General features: G+C 41.8%; 2 protein-coding genes across 2 annotated transcripts; both read right to left on the reverse strand.

The window, feature by feature from the left end:
• Nucleotides 1-841: 841 nt before the first annotated feature.
• ngrn (neugrin, neurite outgrowth associated) lies at nucleotides 842-4,248 on the reverse strand. The gene is made up of 3 exons (XM_007908542.2): nucleotides 4,005-4,248; nucleotides 3,167-3,277; nucleotides 842-2,187 (listed from the first exon to the last, which is right to left on the reverse strand). Exons 1-3 carry the CDS (start codon nucleotides 4,238-4,240, stop codon nucleotides 1,533-1,535), a joined length of 1,002 nt encoding a protein of 333 aa, XP_007906733.1. The 5' UTR covers nucleotides 4,241-4,248; the 3' UTR covers nucleotides 842-1,532.
• A 910-nt stretch (nucleotides 4,249-5,158) lies between these two features.
• Nucleotides 5,159-21,630, reverse strand: ttll6 (tubulin tyrosine ligase-like family, member 6). Its single transcript, XM_007909940.2, is given in 16 exon segments — nucleotides 5,159-6,873; nucleotides 8,455-8,716; nucleotides 9,304-9,703; nucleotides 11,053-11,259; nucleotides 12,210-12,378; nucleotides 12,849-12,973; nucleotides 12,975-13,038; nucleotides 13,365-13,546; nucleotides 14,841-15,066; nucleotides 15,532-15,617; nucleotides 16,609-16,752; nucleotides 17,444-17,600; nucleotides 18,469-18,599; nucleotides 19,279-19,397; nucleotides 20,591-20,648; nucleotides 21,411-21,630. Coding segments are annotated over 14 exon segments (2,232 nt in total). The 5' UTR covers nucleotides 19,300-19,397; nucleotides 20,591-20,648; nucleotides 21,411-21,630; the 3' UTR covers nucleotides 5,159-6,815.
• Between the last annotated feature and the right edge of the window lie 631 nt (nucleotides 21,631-22,261).

The following is a 22,261-nucleotide window of genomic DNA, read 5'->3' on the forward strand; positions in this document are numbered from 1 at the left end:
TACCGTTAACATCTCCTCACTGCACAGAGCATTGCACTCGTTTAGACGGCTTCGAGAATAATAATCCTAATAATCCTCGCATTTGATATAGCGCTTTTCACGTCGGGAAGACGTCCCAAAGCGCTTCACAGAACACACTGTAAAGTGAATTGACTGTATATTTGTGGGCGAACGCGGCAGCCAATTGCGCGCAGCAATGTCCCACAAACAGTCGTGGATTGAAAATGACCAATTTATTATTGTTTTTGGAGGGATTATTATTAGGCTCTGTGTGGAGTAAGGAAACTTGCCCAAGGTTTCGCCCTCTGCCTGGAATTGAACTCAGGTCTCTCGCTTGCAAAGCGAGTGCTCTAACCACTGAGCTGCAGGACTCCAGGTATCATTATCTGCTATGAAAATGATGGTGCTCACACACACACACACACACAGATTCTCTGGATTCTGAATACAGTTAATCATTTGTACTGAACACAATTCAGTACTGTACTTCTAAATACAATTATCATCATTGTTCCACATGCTTCAGTTGGTCAGTGCACCGTAAGGGAGTAACAGGTGCAGTACAGCGGTTTCAAAAGCAGCTTCTACCCTTGTTCCTGGAGCGATAGCAATGTTAGATTGTGATTACAAAATAGACAGTCACTACACTTTACAGTAAATCCGCTTTTGAGATGTTGTACCGATGTCAAAGCTGCTATGTCAAAAGCAAGGATTATTATCATTTATTAATCGCACGCCACATAATCTACAATTTATTTATCCTTTTACACAGAAATGTGGACAATTAGTAATGAAAAGAGTTAACTGTTACAACTGAGAAATTGGACAACTGAGCAAAATCCTGCATACAGGAGGTTTAATGTTGAAAAGCTGTAATATTGTGAAAATAATGTTTACAAACATAAATCAAATTACATCCAGTAACCAGCATGTCTGTAACATCAGCCCACCAACATCAGGAATGCTTCCCCTAACAGTGAGAGCAGATTGTTCACTTTCCATCTCCAAAAGTTGAACAAAAAGCAAATATGCATTAAAAAAAACATTTTAATTGCATCAAGTGTCACCGGGTTCTCCAGGTCACAGCTAGCTGACCTCAGCATGGGCAGCATTCAATGCTCCAGTTGGCTTCTTTATCTCTGTGATAGGGGGAAGAAAAATCAGCCAGAGTTCCTTTTCCTTGAACGCCATCCAGAGAACCCATCTGGAAAGTGCATGTGTGAGGACATCAGAAGAGGACAGGACTGGGGCTATGATGGATAGGAGTCAGCAGTTGAATAGATTCAGCTGATTCACAGGATTGGGGTCAGCAGTTGAATAGCCAAGACAACTGGGCTCACACATGAACTGATAATGTGGGAGAGGTAACAGAAGGCGGCCATTAACATCTGCCCACCAGGAATCAGGGACAGCAGCAGCGGGTGGAAAGTGTGGAGGGGCATTTTTTCTTTTGATCTTGTAAAGATCATGAAGAAACTAATGAAATGGCGGCAGGACTGATGCACACATCACTTAGCTACACAAGTTAGGTTTCATGTTTCAGGGTCGTCGGATGAATCCCGGGTTTGAATTCTATAAAGAAAGTTTCCTTCCTGGTCATAGAAGGAGAGACCTTTTCGTATAACATTCATGGAGTTTTCAACTTCGCGCTCCGCAAGTTCCTCCAGCACTTCATCTGTCAGTGACTCACCATCCCACTGCTCCTTATCAGACTGGAAGAAGGTGCTCGCTGAGTTCTCTCCATGCTCCACAGGCTTTACAAGTTTTGTGTCAATTGGAGGTTTTATGTCACTGTGACTGTCCTGAACAGTGAGGTGTGTGAGACCACTCGGCAGCATGGGGACTGGGACCCCCTTTCCAGCCTCCTGCCCTGGGAGCTTGTGTGCACGGCGAAGAACTTCAGAAGATAATGATACCCCCTGGGACAGTCTCAGTTTCAACTCAGGAATGACTGGAGCCACGGCAGTCATGTCCCCCACATCCATCACGGCAGTCTGTGGCCTCACTCTGTCTGGTAGTTTCAGAAGTCCTGCATTGGCCTTGGCCTTTGCATTTTGCTTCAGCGCTCTGTTTACAGAAGGTATGAACTTACTTCTTAGCACTCTCTGAATAACATTCGGACTCACAGAAAATCCTTCTGCCAATCGTTCCATGGTCCACTCCTCCGGGAACTCCTCCTTCAAAAACCTGGACCACAGGAATATGAAATATCGTTTACACAGATTGATATCTAGCGAGACAAGCTGGGAATGATGTACTCCATTTCCCTTTACACCTCTGACTGTAAGAGGATCTGTGACATGCATCACAGATCCTAATCACACTTTTTAAAAAATTGTGAATAATATTTTGTGCACCGTAACCAAAAATTAAAGTATAATTTCACCGAGTGAGTGAGGAACGAGCAGCGGACTAGAGTCAGAGCAGCAAAAGGTACAAAAAGGAGAATAGGGCTTTCCGGATTACCAAATTAGGGAACAACAACAAAATTACATTTGTATAGCGCCTTTCCTGTCGGGAGGACGTCCCAAGGCGCTGGACAATCAGTTTTTCAGACCCGAGTTGGGGGTTGGGATCGGGGAGGGTGGGATGGGGGAAGGAGGGTGACTGAAGGCATGGTTGAAGAAGAGGATCTTGAGATGGGTCTTGAGAGGGCGAGATGGAGGCACTGTGGGATGAAATTCCAGAGGGTGGGGGCAAAGTGACAGAAGGCCCACCCGCCAATGGTGGGACGGGCAAGGTGAAGCAGCTCACTGAGCGGAGGAAGTGGGCAGGCTGGTATGGGGTTAGAAGGTCACAGAGGTATGGGAGAGCAAGACCATGGAGGGCTTTGATGATGAGGACCAGGATCTTGAACTATATTCCCTGTGTGATGGGAAGCCAGTGAAATCGGGCGAGGATGGGGATGATGGGGTCGCAGAGCCTGGTGCAGGAGATGACACAGGCTTCAGAGTTCCAGATGACCTGCAGCCTATGGAGGAAGGAGTTGGGGAGGTCGACAAACAGGGAGTTGGATACTGGGAGCTGGTGGATATGTGGATGTGTACATGTGTGCTGAAGAGATGTAAACTAAACTGCCCAACAATATGTTGAATAGATCATCTTGAATTAAAGTTCCTTAGACAACTGTTCCTTAGACAATAATGCTTCTCAGTAGCTGTTTCACCTGATTTGCTGCATTGCCTCCTGTGTTAGCCTGCGCTCTGGTGGACCAGAAAACCCGAACTCTGCTCGAATTTGCTTCAACTTAATCGCTTTCCGTCTCCGTCTCTCAGCTCTGCAAATGGAGAAAGAAAATACAATGACAGTTGGAATGATCCATCAGGAGGATGTTTCAATGTACTTCACAGGATTTACTGTAGAGTATACTGACTGTGTATTTTGCACTGCAAAAGGACGTCAAAGTCATGGAAAGGGTACAACAGAGGTTCCCTTGGATACTAGGGAATTATAGTTATATGGGCAGCCTAGAAAAATTGGCTGTTTTCACTGGGACAGGGTAGGTTTAGGAGGGGGGGAGGGGGAGATCTAATAGAGATCTTCAAAATGCTCAAAGGTTTTGCGAAGATAAAGATTACACTTACAAAATACAGTCACTACACTTTACAGTTAAATCCCGTGAAGCGCTTTGAGGTGTCCTCCCAAATATGAAAGGCACCGAAGGATTGTTATTTCCTATTAGTTGGATTAGAAAGCGGGTTATCCCCAGTGAATGAGCTCGGACTATCCGAGACGTAGGTACCATCCGCGAAGGGAAGACAGGATCAGGGCTCAGTGCCTTGGGACGTCCTCCAGTCGTGAAAGGAACGATACAAATGCAATTTGTTATTGTCGAACAGCCATCAGTCTGAGAACCCGGGCAGCTACCGGAGGGCGGGCGGGGAACTGTGGTCCTGAGTGTGAGTCAGTGCCTTCAGGAGAGAGGGAGAAGTCACTGTCAGGTTTGAGGCTCTCACTCCCCGTTCATAATGTATTGAATTCAACCGCATTATTTGCCGCTTTACCTCATCAGCTCATCCTCCAGCTCCGCTTCTTTGTCCTCCGGCTCGTCCTGCCACTCTCTGCCGCTCAAAGCCCGACTCTGAGCCCAGCCCCGCGGGGAGGTTAAGAGCGAGGCCTGGCACAGGGCCCTGAGGCCCAGCCTCGCCGCCCGGAGCCCCTCAGAGAGCGGAGCCACCGCCAGCGCTCGAGAAAACGCCATCTCCCTCCCCTTTACCCGGTCCCACCCTGTATCCAGCATCACCGGACACAATCAACCTGGCTTTTGGTTCCGAGGTACAAATGTTCCCACCAGGTGTCGCAAAGGCAGTGCAAGTGCAGGTGCGTCGGACCTTCGAAAGACCAAGGCAGCCAACACTTCTAACGAGAGACCCCGTCAAACAGGCTCTCACACAGTAGTGAAACAGGCCCCAGAGGAACGACCTCCAACGGTCAGCAAACTATATACATGACTATATGCAGGACATGACTTGTCAAGCCACTGCCTGGTGGTGGAAGGCGAACTAGATGGACTTTGGTCTTTCTCCCGAGCAAATTCTTATATATGTTCTTAAGTGCAAAGCGGACCGGGCAGAAGCAACCGCTGGCCTCTCAACGCCGCTCTGTGACTCAGGTCTGGCAGTGAAGACCTTGGTCTATAGGAAGTGACTGCAAAATAATAATAATAATAATAATCCTTGCATTTGATATAGCGCTTTTCACGTCGGGAGGACGTCCCAAAGCGCTTCACAGAACACACTGTCAAGTGAATTGACTGTATATTTGTGGGCGAACGCGGCAGCCAATTGCGCACAGCAATGTCCCACAAACAGTCGTAGATTGAAAACGACACAGCTGGGTGTCAAACAGAATGCTCCCAGACTGCATGGGCTGAATGGCTTCGCTTGTTATAATACAGATTTCCATGTTTATTGCATCTGACTTTGAAAGATCCAGTTTTTAAGACAAACGTTTCTTCCCCACAATGGTGTTTAGCTTTACCATCCCTGAATTCCTCCGCCTCGCCCCCTCCCCCTCGCCTCTTTCGAGGTCCATTTCAAGACTTTTCTCTTTGACTATGCCTTCCACACTCCTACCAACCCTCTTGATTCTAACCCCCAAGTTGGGGGCAAACCCATAACTACCCAGCGCCTTGGGATGTATTTCCAACATGAAAAGTGCAGTATAAATGTAATTTATTGTAGTTTTGCTCACCAATCCATACATTGGAGGTAATATCTACTCTAGGCAGATGTATAGAAAGATATGTGGGCATGTAGGTAAATAGACACACACACACAATAATTTCAGGAATATGTCACAAAAGATCTCACAAACAAACGAATTTCACGTCAAATAATTTATTAATAATTTGATGTGCAAAAATATCTCAAATATTGGAAGGTATAAAATGACTAAAACAGCATTCCCAGCATTCCCAGATCGCTGGAGATTCCTGTATCTAACACAAACCCTGATACGAGGTACAGGCGACAAGACTCTGCAGTCTGTGGAATTGACTGTACTCTGTGCTGCCCAATTTCAAAATGGTACCAGCATCGCCCGCAATCACAATACTAGTTCTGCATAGCACAACTTAGCAGTTAGTGTAGGCATTTCACAGGTTCAAGGGTGACAAGGACCCCTTTTACATAACTTCTTACAACAATGACAATGCTCTACCACCAGTCAGTTAAATTTGTATATTTGGGGGAAAAAATGTATGTGTAAAATAAAGGGTTTGAGAATGAATATTTCCTCACCTTTTCACCCAGTTTCAGCATCAAAGACTCACTGATGGGTGCAGCATAGGACAAATACAGACTTAGGCTCTCTCTACTCTGCCTCAAATCTACTTTGGAACTCTATTCCTTACTGCACGAGTGAACAATCTTCCATTTTGCATCGAACATCCTTGAGACCACCACAAGTAAGTTTAACTAAGTTTTATTTTATTATTTTATTAAAGCCAAATTATGGACAGCTTTGTAACTTGGACTTTCACCCATTGAGAATTGGGTTCACTTCTAAAATGAATTATGCTTAGAGCCAGTAAAGGAAAATTTTCACCCCCATCAGTGTGGACTGGATTCAATAGAAATCCCAGAAAAAGTATGCCAACCCAATCCATCACCTATCTCCTTCCCTATATTGTTAAGAATGCCACATGCATGCAGGTTGTGTAATCGAGCATTGTTGCTTGGGAAGCAAGTTACTAAAGCTGTGGCCAGATAGATCCAATAAAGAGGCAAAGAGAAGAAAGGAAAAACAATGTAAAAACTAAATAAGAAATGCTCTTTCAGGTCCCCATTGACAGCAGTCTCCATTAAACATAAATATGCCCTTTGGTTCGCATGCAAATCCTAAGCTTTCTTAAGATCACTTCGAATGAATGTTGCTGGGATTTGAACCCAGAACATTGTGGTCCAGAGTGCAGTGTTCAACTGACTGAGCTCATCAACCCAACCCGACCAGAAAGAGAAGAAAAATCAAAATAAATAGAAGAAATTAAAATAATGACCAAACAGGTACATGAAATATAAAGTAAACTTCAATATTGACAGACTGTACTCTTTCCCCATACACCATGCATTCCCTTAAATATCAAATCACATTGGCTCCAAATATATGTTCAGATCAATTATATCCATACTTTGCTAGGGGCTTTCTCACTTGGATGTATTCAGAAAAAAAATGATAAATATATGAAAAAAATCAGTCTACAGCAGTGGTTCTCATTGTGCAGCCCAAGGGCCATTGTGATCCTCTCCCCATCACCTGTGGCCCTCCGCAAACTTGCTGCTCCATGTGCATCTTAGCCTCCATTCAAGGCCTGCCTATGGGATGTTGAGCGAACTGGGATTCAATGCTGTTCCCTCTCCTTTTCTTGCTCTCCTGCAAAGGGAAGGGAATGCCATTAGGAGACAGGGCTATCCCAGCTTCCATACAGCAAGTGAAGGACCCTATTCAACTAGAATTATTGATCCTACAGTTTTCACCCTCCCCTAATTCTCGCGGATTCACATTTATCCTCCACTTTCTAATTGTCTCGCATCTCTAGTGGGTAATTGCTGGCAAAAACCCACATCCTGTTGCTCTGTGGTGACGGGGTGTTGCAACATTACTGAGAGTAGCTGTCAAGCAAGTACACTGTGTACACAAGTACAAGCAAGTAGACTGTGGCCCTTGACAGAGAGTCAATAACACTGGTCTGCAAGAAAAGTCTGATTGTAATCTGGGAAGGCTGGTAATGCACACGTGAATGAGAAGTCTCAGTGAGGCAGAGTTAACAGGGTTTTAATCAATGCAAGGTCGGTTTACAGTTTTGATCGGGTGAGAGCTAGCCCAGCAGGAATCCATACATCATCAATATACTCTAATGAGTCTCGGAGAGATGATCAGCAATGACAAGAAGAAATACTTTTGTTACACAAGGTAAAAAACATATCATTTCCATTTATTTGGCTTATTTTGCTCACTGTTTAGAAAAGGCTTCGTGAACTTTTCTCAACAAACAAGACAAAGTGCCCATTGCTCGTCAGGTTTGGGTCATTTTTATAGTTTTATAGCACAAGCTTGATTGTCTATCGAGGAATTCTCTGACTGAAGACTTGAAAGGGAATCTGAGATAGTCCACTGCAATGGATCAATTCAATCTTCTGACATAAAAGAATAGGTGAAATTGGTTATTAAATTACTCCCAAGTAAAATGATAATAATCATTCTACAATTGTAGATCAAGCATTAAGTACCCTGTTCCCTCCTGCTCACCCAATTATTCTACTTCCCCACTGAAGGAAGTGGCATGCTGCTGATTAGGTTTGCAGATACTCCTCACTCTCCACGTGCTCAACAGCTGTTCTCATGTGGGAGTGTGGACAACAAATGCCATCAGGCTGTTTAACCTGTGAAGGCAGTACAGCTGAGCTAGATGTCCTGATATATGGACTTTCCAGCAAGAAATGAAGCACTGGATAGAGAATATTAGAAACAATCAGGATACAAGCACCACTCTCTGTGGGAGTTCATACAACACACCACCAAATACAGACAATACTGGACCCTTTCATTGTTTTTTTATACAATTTTTTTTGTCCAGCCCCAACTTCTACCTAGCATTCCTCTGTTGTCTTAGTCTAATTAGAAGGTTTCAATTCCAAAATCGCTTAAAACTTTCTGAAAGTCAACAATACTATAGGGAGACTGCTATCTACCTTTTTTGGAACACCATCAAAGAAATCAAGGACATCATCCTCCCTTCTAAACCCAAGTAGACATAAATAAATGCCTGCTGTATACCTACTACCACAGCCTGTTCCTTGGCATAGATTCCATTATTTGTGTATCACTGACAATGGACTAACAAACCTGTAATTGTCTGTCTTTTTTCCTGCGATATCTTGGCAGTGCTTCAGAGAGACAGCTGATGCCCCAGATATTTACACTCATAGCCTAAGAGAATAGGTCTAGATTTACCTGAGGTCAGATTGAAGCACATTAAGTATGTTCGCTCGGTTTGACAAATTGGATCGTTGATTCATGGGGGCTCGGGCTGAGACTACAGTAAGTCCATGGGTTACAGGGATGCCTGCATTACTCTTCATGTTTGGCAGGCTGGAGGCCGTGCCTGGATTAGTCAGACGTGCAGTAACTGGGTTTCCAGGGTTGCTGAGGTTGTTCATGGAACTTGTAAACATGTTGCCACTTCGATTTGGTCTCACTTCCTGCACTGAATTGTCTGTATGAGCACACAACACAATACAGTAAATGGATTCCAGACCAAAAAAACACAAGTATGTACACATATAATGTTCTTCAGTATTTATCCCACCCTCTAATTTCCAGATCACGGGTTCTGGATTCCAATAAGCAGTTTGGCAGTCTGGATATAAGATGAATTGTGTTAAATCCAGTGCCACCCATGGGGTTCACACAGCAACCTGGAATTACTCTTCAGCCCTGTTGGTTAAATTAAAGTTTTCAAAGTTAGGAATCTGATCTGTCCTCCTCTCCCGAACCAATGTCTCAACAACAATAAATTATATTTATCTAGAGCTTTTCACGTTGGGAGGATGTCCTAAGGCGCTGGACAATGAGGGGTCTGCACCCAGACTGTGGTTTGGGATCAGAGGGGGATGGAGTGCAAGGGGGGTGGAGGAAGGGACCGAAGACACAGTGGAAATAGATCAGAATCTCCCCCTTTCCCTCCCACCTTCAATTCCAAAAGGATCTCTTAGAATATTCAGTTCCAATTTGACAGTTAACACCAGAATAGGCTTAATGGCCTCCTCTGGTGTAATTTCTAAGATTGCATGATTTTCTCAACATTAATGAATTTACTTTTGGCACTTAACGAACGAGGACAGACTCCAGCTCCACTCAATCTTCCCTCTGGTGAACCATTCGCTTTCACGGTGACAACAGATTCATTCCAACCAACAGGATTGTGACTTCCTGACCACATCACACTTTTTCGCATGGGGAAGCGGTACTGAAAACGATGTGGTGGTAGCCCCATTCCGAGACTTGGGTTTCCCATACTTCCAAGGTGCACTGGAGGTTGTCCTTGGGGTCCCAGAAGTGTGGACCAGTTTATTGTAGGAGGGTTCAGGATTCCCAATTCTGACGAAGGATTCTTTCCCACAGAAGACAATGGGATACCAGATGCTGGTCCCTCATACTCCTGACTACAAGCTTGTTTGATGAAGGTTGGGTAATTAACTGACTGGAAAGAGAAGAGAACAAAGCGAGAGATTACAGGGGTGAGGTTTAGTTTGGTTTAATCTGTGACATATACCTCTGATGCCATTCTGCTGACTTTTAAATTAGCCTCTGTTTCTAAAATAACTGATCTTGTTTGAAAATTCCATGTGTTTTCTGCCGAAGACAGCTCAATTCAATGCAAACACTGTTAGTGTTGCAGTACGAACTTTCTTTCACACACATTTTACACCTGATCTTAAGATATAGTTACACCAAAATAAAACAGTTCTATCTAGAAACACAATTCTTATTATCTTAAGTTTATTCCCTCTCCTTACTGACTGTTAACTAGTGGAAATAATTTGTAACTATTTATCCTATCATAACCTTTCATTACCCTGAAGACCTCTATTAATTCACCTATTAATTAACTCAATTAACACTAATTTCTCAAATCTCCCTTCATAACTGAAATCCCACATTCCTCGTAATCTGCTCACTTTCTCTTTGTAAAACTCCACATTTAAAATAACAATTTAGATGAGATGGTTCTGGAAGTGTGTAATAAGGTCACTTTCAAAAAAAATTTTTTTGCTACCTTTCAGCTCTTGCCTGAAGTAGGACTTCATTGACACTGTGTGAATGTAGACAATGACTGATGGTGGTATATGATAGTGGGGGGTAGAGAGGCACATTACACATAAAAAATGAGAGGTCCCATAGGACACTCGGTGTCTCTACTACCTCAGTCAAAAACAGTGCCAAAGACAAGGGGAGAGAATTGAGGCAAAAAAGTATTACACGCTGATTTTTTGGATCAGTGCTCTTCATACAAATCAGACTAATAGTCTGTGCTGGTATTTTTCTCCATATGAGCCACATAACGTAATCTCTTGCTCACATCAATATTTCAGATATGTAATCCCGTTTTAAAAGATTTCACCAGTAAAAAGATAATAATTGTGCAAGTGTCAGTCTGGCTCAATTTGTCACCCTCTCGCCTCTGGATCAGATGGTTGTGGGATCAAGACCTTCATTCGACCTTTAAGTGAACAATCCAATGCAGTACAGGAGGAACACTGTATTGTCGGAGGTGCTATCCTTCAGATGAGACAAACCAAAGTTCCATCCGCTTGTTCAGGTGGTGTTAAAGATCCCATGACACTATTAGAAAAAGAGAAGGGAGTATCTCCCAGTGTCCCAACCAAACAATCTTCCATATAAAATTGATCATTCACTTCATGGCTGTTTGTGAGGGCAAAGCCATGTGCAAAATTTCTGGCATGTTCAACTACGAATACGCATGTGGAGCCCATTGCAACGTTTCTACATATAGGTGCTATAAAAATGCAAGGATTATTATTTACTCACTTTATTTGAAGCACCTCCATAAAATAGGTGCTCCTGTGGTGGATTGCTGTTAACACCAGAGCTGTTCTGTAATAACCGGTAAACTTGTTCAATGATTCCCAATGTACGCAAAAGATTTTCTCGCTGCATTAATCCACTGACTCGCTCCAATTCCTCCTCTTCTATGATATCCAGTGGCTTCATAATATCAATAGATTCTGCCAACATCTGCAACAGGAGGATGCTTCAGTTAGCAAAAGCAGCCGGAAACCAATAACTGTCCCATGGAAAACATTGAATCCAAGATTTGAGGGATCAATACACTTTAAACAAAAAAAGATTAAAAGGCAATGAAATTGTCTTTGAATTCTTCTCTCAGACATTAGTCTCATCCTTAAAAAATCTGTGTTTGAAACAATAACAACTTGCACTTATATACCACCCTTTACATAGGGTAGAGCCCAGAGTGCTTGAATCTAGCCTTAGGCAATAGAGGAGAACAAAACAACTCGACAAGACAGTGAAATCCTGCTTTTAAATCTGTAACTTTTTTCTGACTGGTACAAAATGACTAGAATACCTGGCAAATAAGTAATCTTGCAAAACATACATTAGATTTTTTTCCTGCAGTTGTGTACTCCCACCAAGATGGGTGGAGCTGTGGGTGGGGTGGGGGGTTGGTGAAGAAAGTGTTGCTGAAGGTTAACACAACAATACCTGTAAAATGCGACTTCCCATATAGCACAACAAGTTTATCAGTGAGTAGCTGAATTCCATAAACTGAGAAAGTCATACGTCCAATACTTGATCTGTGCCAAGTTAGCTGATCTCAGCCTGCGGTGCAGCAATTGGGCTATAACTGATCTCAGTATTTGTTCATTCTCAGATTATGGAGGGGGAAACCACTAGATTTCTTAGTTCTTCTCCTCCATCCTACAATGGGGTGAGTTTTTTCAGGCTTCCAGTCTGTATGGTTCAGCCACTCACTGGATAAATTCACTACACCATCAGAAGAGCCACATTTTATGATCTGAAAGTAAACATACAGTGATCCAATCTATGACACACGAGCATAAAGTTCTACAAATGTTGAATATTAATGCATTCCTTTCTAGACTTGTTGTTAGTGTATTATACGTAAGTGTTGTGAAAGTACGAAATGGTACTCGTGTCTTTACATTCCTGACTGATGCGCACGGTTTGCGGTAGAGGGCTCTCCGGGTGAGCGACTGCAGTGGTGGCCTTTCCCCTGCCGACTCCCCCTGCAAGCTGCTGTCCTTCAATCGCCTGCTTTTCGCCAAGGACTCTTTTGGTTCATTTTTCAATCGGATCTCCTCCAACTGTTGCCTGCAGCACATGTAGTTAATTGGTCGTTATTCAGTATTTTCTATCAATGCCTTGCATCCTACACATTGTGTGTGTGTGTTAACATATTTTAATATCTAGTGCAATATCTTATACTGGTTTTGATTGTGATCACCAAGGGGGAGGCAGCCATATTAATGTTCAGAAAAAGAATGATTTCTTAATTCAGGCATCCATCATTGGTATTCGGTACCCCTAAGTAAAACCCAGGTTAGAATAAAGCTCCCTTTACAGGACCTAATCAGCACATATTAGAAACAGATTAGAAACTCATTGAAAGGTCATATTCTTTGTTTCTGTCTTAGCAGTGAAGTAAAGGACGTTCACTTTCTCTGACCGGCAACTGTTTCCAGAGAGTGAACATGGGATGTGTCAAAGCTGTGGTGTGTGCAAAGCTAGCCTATTATCCAAAATGTTGATTAAGAGGTCTTGAGAAGTGTTAGAGTTCAGACCTGGCACACTCCTCCCTCGCTTTGGAAGCCACTGTCTCCTGAAAAAGGGACCCACTGTGTTTGAAGAAAAGGTCATATTTGTCAGAGTCTGGTTGCGGGTATATTCTGCGGAATCCACCCAAGTGCTTCATCCTCATACTTCTCTGACTGCTGAAGCCAGACCGCCTGGTTGTTTTCATTCTGCTCCCGCCTATGGAGGAAAGAGATCCAGAGTTGAATGATCTGTTGTGGGATTATTTCTGTTGCATTACAGAAAAAGTTTTCAAGTTAAAGACCAATAACAGCATTAAGAGAGGGCCTTGAGACAAGAAAAGGTTTGGTTTTAACAGATAAACTTTTGTTATATTCGGTGGTGTGCAGAAAGTTGAATGGTGATCTGACTGAGGAGTTCAAACCGTCTAGGAATTAATCCAGAACCACCAGACTTCAGAGTGGGACCACATTCTTTAACACTCATTGATAATTTAGGAAAGTTACCAAATAGTTATACTGTATATTGGATACAATAATTTGTACCTCAATTCACGAGATTTGTGGCGATGCAACAACCGTTCCTGTATCCTCCGCCTGTCTTCCTCAATCACCTTTCGCTTGTCACAAGCTCCGAGGTTTATCAAGCAAATTGTGTCATACAGCAAATTGTCCTTCACCTCTCGATCCAGCTTGGAGTCTGTAGTAAAGCTGGGCGAGTGGTTTACCTGCAAAACAATGGGCAGATTACAGAATCTGCAGGGATATACAGTTTCGTAGTCACTGTACACATCACATTCATTTTAATTATCATGCAATCTACAATAACAACCTGCCCTAATCCAGCGCCTTTCCTATAGGATGACAAACTTGACTATCCTAATTATTGATTGTGTCCAATAATACAAACCTCATGACCCAACTCCACCATAGGTGGCTGTTGAAGAGAACTCCACAACACATTTAAAATGCAAATGAATAAATATACCAGGAAAACATTATTAAAGAGTGTGAGAAACAAAGCAGGGAAATGGGTTTGAGTAGATAGTTAGCATAATGTGCCAGCCTGGATCAGCTGATAATAATAATATGAATCATAAGGTTATGAATTCAAGCCCCACATTGGGACTCGTGTGCTGCATTGTCGGAGATCCCATTCTTCCAATGAGATGTTAAATTAAGGTCATGTCTGCCTGTTCAGGTGGATGTTAAAGATCCAATGACAAAATCCAAAGGGAAGGGAGGTTCTCCCTCCAGCTAACGTTGGCCATTCACTTCATGGCTGTTTGTGGTACATTAGAGAGGGGAAAATCAATCAGGGTTCATGCTCTTGAATGCTATTTCAAAGCCTGGAATTAGTTTAGGATTAGGCTTGGCTGCCACATTTAACTGAGGTTATCAGTGAGCAACCATCACCAACCCCCCACCACCCCCAATCTGCACTCCATCCTGAACGTCTGCTTTTCAGGAGAGAAATAAAGACAATCGAAGAAAATTTGAGAGGATAAACTATTCCCTGCAACATTAGAACATAAACTCAGCACAATTTTAATTGAAATTATTTTTTGATTTATTGTAACAATGAAATATAACCAACATACGCTTTACATGGCACCTTTCATGTAGAAGAATGTCTTGCAGCACTTTACATGGGTGATGTGGGACCCACAACAAGTTGGTACAAAAAGCGGGTAGAGGGAAGGTGACCAAAAGCACAGTTGAAGAAGTAGGTTTTTAAGCGTTTAAGATAGGTACAGAGAGAGTGAGGTGGAAGGAAGTGCACAAGGTTGCTGAGTTAGTTGATTATGGATGGGGAAGGGCCTGGAGGGATTCGACAACACACTTGAAGATTTCATAACACTTGAGTTCATTCAAAATTGATTTGAATTGATTCTCCTGATTCTTCAATCCTCTTTGGCCTATTCAGTTATGTTCCTTATTTAGTCTGCATTTCTTTGCATGTCTTCAGCTTCTGCCTTAATACCTTTATTATTAATCATACCTCATTCATTATTCACCTACCTCCAGGAGCCATGGCTTCAGATTGCGGTCCACTAGAACATCAAATCCTAAGATCTCAAAGCAAGCGCTGCCAGCAGTGTGACTGGGAAAACAAGTCCGGTAACTGTGCTTTAAGATTGGATAAGCAGAGATCAGCGTTTTAATGATAACATCTTCAATGTCTGCCCAAACCTTGGCATGGTCATACCCATTTTCATCCAGCCACGTGTTGAATGTGGACAGTTTTCTATAATGGATAGAACAGAGTATGAATGGATAATTACAGCCATTTAGAATAGGGATAGAAAGATAGATATTGTTTTACTGTTTTATTGCATTCTGTGCCACTGAATCCATTTTTATATCATGGATCCAGTGGCACAGAATGCAATACTGAAGTCTAGGCACTGCCAAACAATATTGTATTGTTTAGTGTTACTTTTTGATCTGTAGACTTTGCCACTGTATTTTGGAAGATAAGTATCATGGTTCGTACTTACTTATGTGGTGGTGATAATGTCAATGCATAAGTGAAAAGGTTGAAGGTACTGTGTAAATGGTGGGGATGAAGTCTTCATGTAAATGGTTAGGATGAAGTTTTTGCCATAAGTAGTGGATATGAAGTTATTGTGCAATTGGCAGGAATGAAGGAATGGGCTGATGAATTCTAGGTTTACGATCAAATTTGCAAGTTAAAGCCATTAAAATGTACCTTTTGCTGCTGCTGTCACCATCTCTAACAAAGTTCTTGCTGTGCTTGTTGATAGCGTAGTTTGTCAAGTGCATGCAAACATCATCCTTAACAATAGTGAAAGACTTTAGTGGTTTGGACATGGGTAACAACTCACTACCATAAAGAATACAATAGCAGATGCTTTAAATACCAGCTCTGGAGAGATAAAGAGAGATAAACTGCAGTAACAACACTAGCCAAAACAAACCATTAATCATTCTCATCTGATCTTCTACTTGAAAGCCATCTATCTGCAAATAGTGTCAGTTGCTATCTTCATATTACAAGATTACAAAGAATATACAGCACACAGCCCAATCGGTCCCTGTTGGTGTTTATACATGAGTCTCCACCCATTCCTTACTCCCTCCCATAATCTTTTATTCATTGTACCACTACCGGGCAAAATCCTGTTCTGCAACAGCGGATGAGACAATGGGCTGCCTCCAGGATATATTTGCAAGCTTCCCAATCGCAACTAGTGGGTAAAAAATACACCATGGGATGTGATACTGAATCATACAGATCAAGACAGAGCATTAATAATAGCAATGGAGAACAATAATTGGCCTCTGGCAGCTGGGCTAGAAATTGGAAGGAGGTGGGTGAAAATAGTCAAGGCTCCTACTCAAACATTGCCAAGGATCAACATAAGGTGAGTTATTGGCGGGAATTCAGTGCTCCTGGAATTTAAATCAGCATAAGTCTGAAATTTCATAGAATTGTAGTATATTACAACACATAGAGAAGCTGTTTACCCCAATTGGGCTAGTATTTTTCTCTGAGCCAATCTATTCATATTCTCCTGCTCATTCCCCACTCTTTAATATTTCTTCTCTTCAATTCTTTTTTAAAAAGAATACCTCAACTACAGCTCATAGCACAGAATTACACACGCTCCCCACCCTCAGGTAGAGGGACAGCAAAAGTAAGGAGAAAAGAGAAATCAAAGATTGCTGAACTCACATTCATGACTATTATTCAGTTAATTGAACAAAATCTTTAGAATGTATGAAACTGGACAATGGATCCATTAATAACAGCGCTAATACCTACCAAGTTGCTGCTGCAAGGTTCACTGTACTTCGTTGTTGCAAACCGGGCCAGCCCTTCATTATAAACAAATATTCGATAAGGGTCACAGGATGTGAGCAAGACATAGACACGGAGGTCAAATTTGAAGCCATCTATAATGAAAGGCTGTGAAGAGAAAATTAATAATAATAATCTTGCATTTGATATAGAGCCTTATCATGTCGTTGAAGGGTGAGCTAGCAGTGCAGAGGACAGTTCGGGGTTCTCTAACTAAAACTTTACTTCCAGGAATTCAATTTAAAGATGACAGAATTAGAACACAAGTATTCAGATTGCTTCAAACCCCTTTTCAACGTATATAGTATTTAAGCAATCCACAGCAACATTCTAAATTTGTCTTAAATAATTGTCAATATTGGAGTGCAAAATGCAATGTTTCATAAGAGATTAGATTTGATTGCACTCAGTTAAGAATCAATGGAATTTTAGTCTCAATTATCAATTGCTTTCAGATCTGAACACCTACACACACCTAACTTTGACACAATAGATCTTCAGATCACAGAAAATAGCATTTGTAAGAAAAGGATACTGGTTTAACTCAGTGGGTATCTTGTAAAACAGCACTCAAATGGTGCCTCTGGGAGCAATTATCCTTCCTCTACTATTGCTAAGCGGCCATCCTAGTTAAAAGCAAACAACTCTGAAACAAGGTTTCAGATCAAACCATTATCAGGGATTAGTTTCTTACCAAAGTCAGTATAGTAACTATCACAATGAAGAACCGTTGGAGACTTCGCCCCATTATAGATAGGGAAGATCTGACGTTGGGTAGGGGAGTAAAGGTTGCAGTTACCTTGCAGATGTACTGCTGACAGATCATCCTTTCTCCATTTTTAATCTCCTTTGGATTTTTCGTAATGAAAATGCCACGGCCCTGACACCCGCAATCTGGTTTACAGATGTATGTTTTGTTCTTCTTGGTTCGACAGTAGGCCTGAAAATCCCCAAAACTGTACAGACAGTGTGGTCAAGGGCACATGTAGGAAACTCACCAATACATAATTTAGTAATTATTATTCCCGTGGGAACACAAGTGAACACCAATCACCGATTTTAATAAATCTAATGATCCCATTACCCGTTCCTTCAAACAACTCCAATTTTCCAACCAGCTAAAGCAAATTAACTCAACACTGTTATTGCGTTCCAAAATTGAGCTATTTACATAAATTCCCAAGCTATCAGTCACAATCCTCCACCTTTAATTGTTTATCCAATAACTGCTCACCAAGCTTCAATTAACCCACAACTTGGCCCTCCACTCAGTTACTTACTGTAACATCTATCTTCTACCGGAGTTTGGAGGATCATGTAACTATCAGCCTTAACTCCAACTGTTTTGCAATTTCGCCCACCACAATTTCCCAGCGCTTCACCCAATATTTATCCAGTCACTTCAATAATCCATCATGCATTCCAAATCGTCCTATATGCACAATATAATTTATAATATAATTTATACAAAATTCTACCTATGTAAAATAGAATCCATTAACTTCACTCAATCAGATACAGTCCCAGTACTTAAAGGAGAGGAATATTGTTGGTTTTCCATTTTGTACGTTAGAACTGCTGGTCAGAGATGACATGAGGTAGGATTCTGGAAGGTTGAGATCAAATGAACCAAAGGGCCATCTTCAACCAAACCTCTCTTCTGATAATGTGAACATTCAACTGACTGTCCAAATCTTTGATTGGCTATCACAATACTCAATTAGATATTCTGATCCCTGCATCATTTTGTCTCTATTAGGTCACTTACTAACTACCCAATACAACTGTTTGATGTGGTTTAAATTCAGTCCTAAAACTACTCACTCTGCAGGAAGACACCAGGTACGTGGGAAGATATTGTATTCCTTTGGGAAGAGTTTCAACATTCTGTTCATATTCCTGGCTAGAAGGTCCTTCCTACAAATCTCACTCATTCCCGGAAAATGGTTCATTTTCTGCAAAGCAAAAATAACACAAATAGTGTTGATTTTCCATTGTCTTAGTGACTAAATGCAGTGTATGATAGGATATTGATTCAAATAGATCAAAAAGTCCAAGTAAAGTTCCTGATCTGTGCTGAGCTAGCTAATTGCAGCTATGTGTAGTGGTTCTGCAATAACAAAAGCAACAAAATGACACTTGTATAGAACCTTTCACATCAGGAGAACATCCCAACATTGTGAGGCAGAGAGAGAGAAAAAGAACCATGGCTTCCTGCTTGTCATCCCAATCTAATATTCCTGATGAAAGCATGTATGTGGATGTCGTGAAGATCAGACTTTCTGTGATCCTTTCCTCCCTCCCCCCAGTTCAGTGCTTCTCTGCTGGAGGAGAGAGTGCATCAGTGCCTGAAGTTGATGCACCCATTGTGTAACTGAATGTCCTACCTGATTGTTCCCCCTTGTTAGTCGAATATTGCTGAGCTGAGATTAATTGTAGGCCCTGCTTCTGCATCATCTGATATCAGATACCTTAGCAAAGAGTTACACATTAAACTCTACGTTCTTTAACGGATCGTTAGATCATACCTAGGACTTTCCTGTTTGTACAGATCAGTTTCACACTCTGCCAATCCACTACAACAAAACCCTCTACTTCATTTCTTTTTCTCTTCCTCAATGCCATAATCCTAACCTGAAAACGCTTCATCTCCATGACTCGTTCATGAGATACAGAAGAGTCAGTCCAGTACAATATCCATTCCTCATCCTCCCCAACCTCCTTCAATCCACACCGTCGGGCTGTACGATGGACTGCAACAAGTACATGGCAGAGTAACCAAGACAGAGAGAGAGAGAGAGACACACACACACACGTGCAAACACAGAGAAAGCAAATAAAAAAATAAAACTGGAAAATACACAGAAAAGAGAAGTGAAGAAAAAAAATTGAAAGAAGCAGTTGGCAAGAGTAGGATTGGCAGACAGAGAATGAGAAATAAGGAGGAACCATAACTTGCCCTGATACAGTATAAGCAACTTTCACATAGTATACACCAAAAAGTGCTTTACAAAATAAATTACCAAGCAAGGTGGGATCATGAGGTGGGGAGGGGGGAGAGGAGGATTTGAGGATGTTGATATAGTCAAAGAGCTAGGTTTAAAGAGTTTTAAAGGCAAGTTGAGAGGGCAGAAAGAAGAAAGAATGACACAAATTTGGAGATAATGTGGCATGAAAGGAAGAAAGAACAATAGAAGTAAACAAGGAACAGTGTTCCATTTTCCAGTACAAACATCCCTCACCTTAGTAAGCAAATATTTCACTAAAAAGTTTTTAAAAAGGAAGTGCTGAAACCTTTTTTGGGATTCAACTACTTTAAAAAGAGTCAAAAACAGTTAGTGACTGTTCTCAGTGTGACCAATCATAGAAACCAGCATATTCACAGGTTCAATCCCAAGTCTGTGCTTTTTTTGTATCTCAGGTGGCACAGAGCCTTGCTAATTGTCATTAGCTTCTTAGGGAAAATATTAGCCAGGGTTCTTGCATCTGACTGAAATTCTACATGATGTCTACATGAGTAGGATGTCAGATAAGGACATGATTAGGTTTGTCTGTGGTATCTCTGACAGCCAGGCAGCATTCTGCTCAATGATAACACATGAAAACTAGACACTCTAGTCTGAGTTTAGATTATGAGCTCAAGTTCCAACTTGGGGCTTAAACTCACAACTTTCTAAGGCAAATACCAATTCAGCCAATGCGACATGGGGAAAATAGGTTGGGGAAAAAAATAAAAATTGTGAATTGTTACATCAACTAATTTTTACAGTGCCACACGCAGTGAGTTGCTTTGACCTGTTATGTAGGCAAATGCGGTAGCTAATCTCCCACAAATATGTGCCACATACAGCAATGAGACGAGCAAATGCATCAAATCTGATTTTGGTGTTGTTCTGAGTAACACCCTTGCTTCTGGTCCCATTAACTTCATCATATCATTACTTACCACTGTCATATTTGCAATTTATTAAATTTATTCCCAGCCACCTGCAAGAGAGGAAAAGCTGAGAAGAAATACAGAGCAGTTTGCTAATTTCAGTAAAACAGATATTAAGACATTTTCACACACAAACCTGGTTACTGGTGAGCCTGCAGGTTCTGCTTTCCATCTCACATATTTAACCACTGATTTTGACCATGTAAATCTCAATAAAATATAGGTTGCTTGATACAGTAAAAAACAAAACTATAGGCTTTAATATGCTCAAATAAATTTCCCTGCATCCTTCAATTTTTCTCCTGCTGGGGTACCATGCAGACAGATGCCAGACAGATCCCTCTGGTACCTTAATCAACTGGTTAGATTTCATAGGCAGTACTGTTTTTAACTCTGACCGGAGGAGGGGGAGGGTAGCATACTAACCTGAAGCCAACTGTAGCCCTAACTTCTGCCCAGCTGAGATCAGCTAAGTCAGTGTGGATCAAAGATAGAACCTGGTTCCTCTCTAGTTCACACGGGTCAATTTCACACAGTACTTTACCAATGTGGGTTATTGATTCCAAAGTACTTGGAAAGCGACCAGCTTCTGGACCTTTGCTAATATTATGCTGGAGTTAGCTGCTACTCGGAGAGGTGGCTGGTGTGTGGAGGGGGGAAAGAATGGAGGATGGTTCATCATGCCATTCCCTGATCCTCCCTCAAATCCTGTGCAAGTGTGATGCACATTAATGTTGGACTGTAGATACATAAATGATATTGTACTAGTGATGGTGCAGGTGTGAAAAGGCCATAAATATATTAGTCCTGTACGTTAGCCTGGTCTTACCTGCGTTTTCTCTTCTTTTTCTTCTTTTGTCCATCTGGCTCTTTGATGGGGGAGTCTTTTGCATTTCCCTCCACCCTGGATACTTTGAGCTCTAGTTTTATTTTCTCTTCTTCTCCCTTTGTCTGTTCGAGATCGTGAACCATATGCACTTCTCTGGTTGGTCCAGTGGTCCTCACTACATTCATTTCTTCCTGAGCAACCTCTGCCTCTTCCTCTGAGTAGTCACTCTCTTCCTCATTTTCTTCCTCTTCAGCTGAATCTTCCTCAGAATCGCTGCCACCTCCAGAAGCATACTTCATTCTGTTACAAATGCAAACATGCAAAATCTCGGGATGAGCAACCAATTTAGCTAGGAAGTGACAGTATCCAAAGTTCCCTACCACAGAGTACTATTCCGAATGCCCGATTGCTAGTTTGCTGCTGGAATGTGCTATGTGAATAGTCTGCCAAAACTCACAAACCAATAAAAAGACATTCAGGTTGTGTATCACAGGATGCATGTGGAACTGTATTCTAGTAAAAGAAAAACAATGCAAAGACCATCAGCATCGCAACTGCCTTCCGAGAAACTGAGACTCAGGATGGGTTAAAACAAATCAGCCAGAGTTGGCTGACACCTATGCACTGACCACCTCCTCCCCACATACTTCTCCAACACTCATTGTTGGATTCCAGCGTCATTGGAAAGTTTATAAATCAGATGAGGAAAAAATCAGACTTGGCTGTGATGCCTACTCCAAGTAACAGGGCATTATTCGAAAAGACAAAGGAGTTCCTCCCGGTGTCCTGGCCTACAATCCCTCAGTAAAATTGATTATTTACATCATGGCTGTTTGTAGGACATTGCGGTG

The sequence above is a fragment of the Callorhinchus milii genome, unplaced genomic scaffold, assembly GCF_018977255.1.
Source record: "Callorhinchus milii isolate IMCB2004 unplaced genomic scaffold, IMCB_Cmil_1.0 Scaffold22, whole genome shotgun sequence".
NCBI lineage: Eukaryota > Metazoa > Chordata > Chondrichthyes > Chimaeriformes > Callorhinchidae > Callorhinchus > Callorhinchus milii.

Coding starts and splice junctions, on each gene's coding strand:
- ngrn (XM_007908542.2), bottom strand. CDS start 4,240: ATGCTGGATACAGGGTGGGACCGGGTAAAGGGGAGGGAGATGGCGTTT. Junction 3,278..4,004: donor CTGGAGGATGAGCTGATGAG/GTAAAGCGGCAA, acceptor CTCCATTTGCAG/AGCTGAGAGACGGAGACGGA. Junction 2,188..3,166: donor GAGGCAATGCAGCAAATCAG/GTGAAACAGCTA, acceptor CCTGTGGTCCAG/GTTTTTGAAGGAGGAGTTCC.